The sequence below is a fragment of the Polistes canadensis genome, unplaced genomic scaffold (assembly GCF_001313835.1).
Source record: "Polistes canadensis isolate GaletaPanama2010 unplaced genomic scaffold, ASM131383v1 scaffold_387, whole genome shotgun sequence".
Classification (NCBI taxonomy): Eukaryota; Metazoa; Arthropoda; class Insecta; order Hymenoptera; family Vespidae; genus Polistes; species Polistes canadensis.
In genome coordinates this window covers 72,733-80,183 of record NW_014569934.1, presented here as the reverse complement: position 1 = coordinate 80,183, position 7,451 = coordinate 72,733, and the positions used below count along the sequence as shown (strand labels likewise).

Genomic DNA, 7,451 nt, shown 5'->3' with positions numbered 1-7,451 from the left:
AGAAAAAAAAAAAGAAAAAAGGGAAAAGAACGAATGTGAGAAAATATTCTAAACGTGTGTGATTCACCCCTTAACGCGAGATTCGTGAACTCAAAGAATGATTAAATGTGTCCGTTGCTTGACTATTATATAGAACGACCTGTTTTTAACCCCTTTTTTTTTGCTTCTTCTTCTTTCCTTTCTGATATAGTAGAAAAGAACGAAAATGTATGCTAAGAGAATGAGATACGCAAACTACTCCCTCTCTATCTATCTCTCTTTCTCTTTCTTCATTTCAGAGATGATCGAAGATATCTCGAGTTGCAGGTAGAATGAAAAGGAAGATACATTTGTACGTATATAGATGCGAATGATTGTACACGCGTGCCTAACGATATCACAGTGAGACTGTGACACCATAAAAGAAAAGAAAGAATGAAAAAATAAAAGAAAGAGAGAGAGAGAGAGAGTAGAAACAGGAGAAGTAGAAGCAGTAAATGCAGGTATATACGTATAACGTAGGGACGTAGAAATAGGAGTAACACGTGAGAAGGGGCTGAAGAGGTGAACCTGGGGGGGGCGGAAGATGGAGGAGGTAGAACGGGGGAAGGTGGGTACCCTTCTAAACGTACATATATATACTTCACACACCCATGGAAGTTGGTTCTAAAGAGAGAGAGAGAGAGAGAGAGTGAGAGAGAAAAGGGAGCCCTTGGTCTCTGCCCTTCCCTGTCCATCGTCCGCACCCCTATACGTCCCTCATCGTCCACCCTTCACCCTGCTCGACCCCTTAGGAGCCATCAAACGCGTCCTTTCCCTCGGAGTTACCCGTCCCGTCCAGCAGCAACGGTGCTACGGACCCCACGATGAGAGAAGTACTACGACCGAGGATGAGGAAGAAGAGAAAGAGGAGGAGGAGGAGGAGGAGGAGGAGGTGGTGGTGGTGGGTAAAGGAGGATGAGGCAAAAAGGAGGGTTAGGAAAAGGGTGGGTGGGATTGAGAGGAAGAGAACGGTGTTCTGACAGTGACAGACCCTACCTTACCATCACCACCACCACTACCACCACCATCACCACCACCACCAACTTCGTCGTCGTCGTCTACGAAGGCAGTGTGGTGTACACGTTTCTACTCTGCTCTTCTCTGGTGCCGTTCATGATAGTAGAATAGTAGTAGTAGTAGTAGTAGAAGTAGTAGAAGTAGTAGTAGTAGTAGTGCCGCTTACGTCGATGGGGGAGGGTCGAGGGTCGTCGAGAGGTAGAGGGATGAGGAAGGGAAGTGGGGTGGTGAGAGGAACCCAGAGAGGAACGATGTTGGGCGCCGGGAGGAGGAGGAGGAGGAGGATTGGGTGGGAGGGCCTATGCGGGGAAAAGTGAGAGAGTTCGTTGAAGTGAGAGAGGTACCTAGCGTAGAGAGAGGATCGAAAGGGGTGAGAATGAAAGGGAGTGAGTGAGAGAATCAGAGAGAGAGAGAGAGAGAGAGAGAGAATGAGGGAAAGGGAATCTATGGGGAGCTTGGGTTGGGGGAGAGAAGGACGAGGGAGTCCTGAAAGGGCGCGGCGAGTAGGGAGGGGAGTATAGTTGGTGAACGAAAGAGTGAGAGAGAGAGAGAGAGAAAGAGGGAGATGAGTTGCCTCGTGGTTGGGTCAGAGGCGTCGGGAGATCGAGCGAGCACGCAAAAGAGTGAGAGAGAAAGAGAGATGGAGAGAGAGAGTGAGTTGGGAAAGAGGGAGACACAGATAGTATGAAAGTAGGAATGAAAGAGAGAGATAGAGGTATAGGGGAACGGGAGCGGCAGGACGGAGGGGCGGGGTAGGGGTGCGCGGTGGCGGTGGCGGCGACGAGAGAGTCAGAGGTGGAGGTGGAGGTGGAGGTGGTGAAGGAGTTTGAGGTTGTGGAGGTGGACGAGGATGGCGAGGTGCGGCACGGGGAACGGGAAATTCTCTTTCTCTCTATCTATCTCTCTCTCTCTCTCTTTCTCTAACCGTAAAGAGAGAGAGAGAGAGAGAGAGAGAGAGAATGAGAGGAGTAGCAGCAGGGGGGTGGGGGACGGTTCTGAAGAGAGGTAGAGAGGAGAGGGGGGTCGCCAGCGCGTCGCCAGTCGCCAGTTCGCCGTGAGCGCTCGTGATGTGAGGACGTTCTGTGATTTTAATCTTGTAAAGGGCGTACCGTACGTAAATTACTATTCGTCCCTTTCTCACCTCGAGTTTTTCCCTTTTTTTGTTTTAACGAAGATACTGGGAGAGAGAGAGAGAGAGAGAGAGAGAATAAAAGGGAAAAGAAACAGAATCGGAGATATATCATTTGTTATAGATAAAGAAAGATAGAAAGAAAGAAAGAAAGAAAGTAAGGGTGAAGGATAGGAAAAGAAAAAAAATATAAGGACAAGGAATACACGTATTTCTACCCTGATCTCTCTACCTTTTAACTTTGACACAGACACACGTTAGCACGCACCCCCCATACACCAGTTGTCATTTCTTATTTAATTCTGTATTTTCTTTCTCTCGAATTCTTTATGATATTTATCTAATTGTATTCTCGCGCGCGCGTTTCGGATTTTCTGACGAGAGGTGAAAATACACGCTGATAGAGAGAAAGAAAGAGAGAGAGAGAGAAACAGATATATAGAGTGAGAATAAAAAAAGAGAAAGAAGATTCCAAGAAGGCATAAAGCACAAGAGAGAGAAAAAGAAAGAGAGAGACACTCATAGAGCTTTCCCCAAAGGTGAAAGAAAGAAAGAAAGGGAGAAGTTATTTTTTCGTTTGATTAACGTGTGCATGTAACGAGAGGATCGGCCTTCGACGACGAGACGTAGAGTAACCTTGTTTTCTGCGTTCCAACCTACGCTCTTCTCGTGACACACACACACATACATACACACGTACACGCGTACAGAGAGACAGTAAGAGAAATACAATCGCGGAGTAACTCACAGCAGTAACTACTACTACTACTATTACTACTACTACTACTACTACTTGTTATAGACACGTTTCTCCTGCAACTTTGTGATCTTTAGAAAGGAGAAACATTACGGTAAGGCGAGAGAACTTACGCCACGACATTTTTACTCGTACGAGAAAACAAAATTATTCTTACCAACGAAGTAAATATTAAACACACATATATATATATATATATATATATATATATATATACGTGAGTGTGGAGTTCCGAAAGTGTTGAGAAAAGAAGAAGAAGAAGAAGAAAAAATATAGTACCCCATTAATCGGAATAAAAAAAGAAAGCAGAAAAAGTAGATGAAAATGACATAAAATATCTATAAAGCATCGCGCGTTGGAATTGTTTAGCGTTTGAAAGAGGAGACCAGCTGATCGTTGCTCGATCACGGATATATACACGTCGGTTCGGAGGGGGTTTGCACTTCGCGCCGGATAAGTTAAACCGCATCGTGTGTGTGCGTGCGCGGTTTGATTGTCGTCGTTGTCGTCGTCGTGTCGTCGTCCTACGTCGACCGCCTACTCCGTTTGACTCCTCTTTCATATGAGATAGAGAAATAATTAAAAAGAGTGTGAGAGAGAGAGAGAGAGAGAGAGAGAGAGAGAGAGAACATTTTTTTCGTATACTCTTCTGTAAAACTTTTAACGTAGTGGACAATGACGGATTTGAGTAGTAACAGCAACAAAAGTAGTAACAGCAATAGCAATAACACCAGACAGACAGATAGTGCGTAAGTGTTGTTAGTTCAGAGATAGATTAAAGAGAAAGAGGGTGAGAGAGAAGGAGAGAAAAGATAAATAGACGAAGAGAAAGAGAAAGAGAAAGAGAGAGAGAGACCAAAGCGACGAACTTTGCTACGTGGTATCAACGTCAGAGTAGTTTGTGCGTGAAAGGAGGAAGATCATGCGATGCATTAAACGTGTGAGATAGATACACACATACACACATATATATATATAAAGAAAGTAAGAAAGCAGAGAGGTAAAAACAGAGAGAGAGAGAGAGAGAAAGAGAGTAACTGGATATTGTAAGAAATATAAAAGAAAAAAATAATAATAATAAAAAGAAGAAGAAGAAGAAGAAGGAAAAAAACGATTCGGACTGGTCGTAGTTTTCCTCTGGTTTCGATCCGACCGAGGGGTGAATCGTCGTCGTCGTCGTTGTCGTCGTCGTCGTCGTCGTCGTCGTGGTTTTAAGTTGACACGGGTGGTGGGTTGTTCGTTCCTCCCTGTGAAAAAAAAAAGAAATAGGGGGAGAGAAAGAGAAACGAGGGAGAGATATATAGCAGTGAAGAGAGACGAAGGAAGACACTCGGCGAAGGGGAGAAGGTACGAGAGAGGAGTCCAAGAGAGGAGAGGAGAGGAGTGGAGAGGAGAGGAGAGGAGGCTGTGCACGGGAGAGAAAGAGAACGAGACCTTTTTTTACTCCGTTTGCTCGAACAGAAAAAGAGAGAAAGAGAGAGAGAGAGAGAGACACACCATATATATATATCTATATATATATATATATATATACACACGCGCGCACACATATTATATATATATACACACACGCACATTGAGTGATAGAGAAAGATAGAGAAGGTGGAGGAGGTTGTGGTGGTGGAGGAGGTGGAGGAGGAGAAGAAGAAGAAAAAGAAGGGGAGCCTGAGAGTGTGTTTTCCGTTTGGTGTGTGTGTGTGTATGTGTGTGTGTGTGGGTGTGTGTATGTGTGCTTGAGAGGGAGAGAAAGAGAGAAAGAGGGACGCATCACTTCTGAATATGTCCGCGAAGCGAAAGGCCACTGCCATCATGCAGCACCACAAGGTGAGTCTAATGGGGATCGGCATTGGAACCACGTGATCGACTTCTTTCTTTCTTTCATACTATATACATATTTTTGTATATATATATATATGAGTACTCGTACACGCGTTCTACGAACTAACCTACTCGAATTGCGATCGAATATAGTATTTTTCGATTACCCTTTAACACCCCACTTCACCCTACCCAACCCCACTCCACCCTTTCCTATCTAATCCCATCATTACTAGCACCCCTCTCTTCCTTGCACTACGCTCGCCCCACCTTTCCCTTATCTATCTCCTTGTTTTACCTCCCACCCTCGATCTTTGTGTTGTTTTGGATTGAAATAATTATCTTAACTTTGAGATAGTTTTTTTCTCCCTTTTTTTTTTTTTTTTTTATTGTCGTCTTATCTTTTGCAAATAACTTTATATTTGTATTTTTCTTTTTTTTCTTTTCATTTTTTATATTATTATTATCAATCGTTAACTAAAATATATATAAAAAATTGTCACAGGTACGATAATAGAAAGAATGTAAACGACGGAGGGGGAGGGGGAGGGGGAGGAAAAAAGGGGAGAAATGTTTTCTTTATTTTTTCTAAATATTCGCGCGTTAACAGAAAAACCTATGTTTTATGTGTTTTTTCTAACGGGTCAGGGGATGGAAGAGAGTCGGGGGGGAGGAGGGCGGGTCTTTTCTTTTTCTTTATTTTTGTTTTTCTTTTTTAAAAAGAACATTCTCTTTTTAGCATTCTCTCGTGTTTTTCTTTTGCGTAAAAAGAGAAATAGAAAGAGAACACCGACTCGTTACGAAACTCATTATTCCATGCCACCTTTTCTATTTTCTGGAGAGGAAAAGGGAAAGTAGTAGTAGTAGTAATAGTAATAGTAATAGTAGAGAGACAAATGGTATAGTAGTTTTAATTGAAAGAGTTGTTTAATCCGTACTCCTCGTGTCATCCCTCTTTCTCCACCTTTCCACATTCTGTTCTATGGGGAAACGCATTATTTTCTTTTTTTTTACTTTCTTTTGTTTATTTATTTATGTGAGAAAGAGAGAAAGAGAGAGAGAGAGAGAGAGAGAGAGAGAGAGAGAGAGAATTCGAGATCCGAAATGGTACGAAATTTGTCAAATAAAAAAGTTAATAATAATAATAAATAAAAATAAAAACAAGAATAGCAAAAGAAAATATATATTAAAAAATTGAAAATCATTCGATAAATTTTAGATTTACTGGGATCACACAATTCGAATATAAATATTTATATAATATTTTTCCCAACGATTAATAGAAATAATAATCGTAAAACGTTATAATTACGAGAAAACAGATTGGAATCGTCATCGGTGTGTTATCTGAGAATTCATTTTTTTCTCCTTGATCGTCGTAGAAGTCAGAGATTAGAATTAGATATATCACGTTTGTCGTTCAGGCATAATCCTATCCTAGAAAAAATCGCATATTTGATGTATGTAAGTGTTCGTTTGTTTCTGTGTGTATTTCGATTCAAACTATACGATCGAGTATACGTGTAATACACGTGAAAGTAATAGAAAATCAACTATTTGTTTTATTAGTTACTTTCTTTCTTTATACTTTTTTTTTTTATCTATTTCTTTTTTTTCTCTCATTTTTATTTATTTCTTTCTATTTCAATCTATTTGTTTGTTTGTCTGTCTGTCTTTGTATTCTATTTATCTATTTATCTATTTATCTATTTATCTATTTCTTTCTTTATCTTACTATATATCGGAATACGAAGCTTTTACGAGTTCTCTGTTTCTAATTAATGCGTTGTTATAATCGATACGTTTGACGGTCAAGATCGCGACTGTTATTAAATATACATAGATGCATATATACATAGATGCATGCATGCATGCATGCCTGCATGCTTATGTATTTTACAATATTTATATATATATATATATATATATACAAATAAAAAAAGTGATCACATACACATTCGTATTTTGTTTTTTTTGTAATATAAATCGATCGAGTATATTTCAATTTATAGAACGTTTACATTGTAGATTAAAAGAATGATGAAAAAAAATGATGGTCAATTATAATAAATAAAAAACAAGACCCAGAAAAAAAGAAAAATAAAAAAATGAATAATTAAATATTATGATTGTGATATGCAGTATATCTCCACGTATGTTTATTTTAAATGCATTTTATTTTTCAATTGTAAACATTTTGAATTAGAAATAGGAGAACTCGTAGAACATATTGAAACAACATATCTAATAAATATCTATTTTTCTATTATATATTATAATCTTTGTCTTATTTCTTATCTCTTTTTGTTTTCTATTTCTAATCATAGTCAAAGTCCAATTCATGGAAATGTTTGGTATTAAAATACAATGTTCACCACGTGTTCAACTTTTAGTCAGTTTACCGTGGCATTGACTAAAATTACGCTCGATTTCACGTATACGATTTCGTATTAGGGTTCGAGAAAAGGAAAGAAAAGAAAAGAAAAGAAAAGAAAAGAAAGAGAACGTCCCCTAGTTTTCCTATTCTTTATCCCCCTTTCCTTCCTTCCCCCCCCTTCTCATCCCCCTTAAAAGCCGATGAATTAGTCGGTCCATTTAACAGTTACCCAAACCTGACAATAATAAGAAATATTAATGTCTACGTTTTAAACGTGAAAAAAAAAAATAAATAAAGAAAAAATACAGCGTGGAGGGGGGGGGAGGGAGGGA

At 39.7% G+C, this 7,451-nt stretch overlaps 1 protein-coding gene across 4 annotated transcripts in view; it reads left to right on the top strand.

Moving 5' to 3' along the window:
- The first annotated feature begins 2,272 nt into the window (after positions 1–2,272).
- Positions 2,273–7,451, top strand: part of LOC106792179 (nucleolar protein 4-like) — a 62,695-nt gene continuing 57,516 nt past the window's right edge. For 3 of the 4 annotated variants that reach the window (XM_014758396.1, XM_014758395.1, XM_014758398.1), the window contains exon 1: positions 4,520–4,748. In XM_014758396.1, coding sequence (XP_014613882.1) covers positions 4,704–4,748 — 45 coding nt within the window. In that variant the 5' untranslated portion in view covers positions 4,520–4,703. Of the gene's footprint in view, positions 4,272–4,519; positions 4,749–7,451 lie in introns of those variants that run through there. The other variant, XM_014758397.1, reaches the window with a different exon arrangement.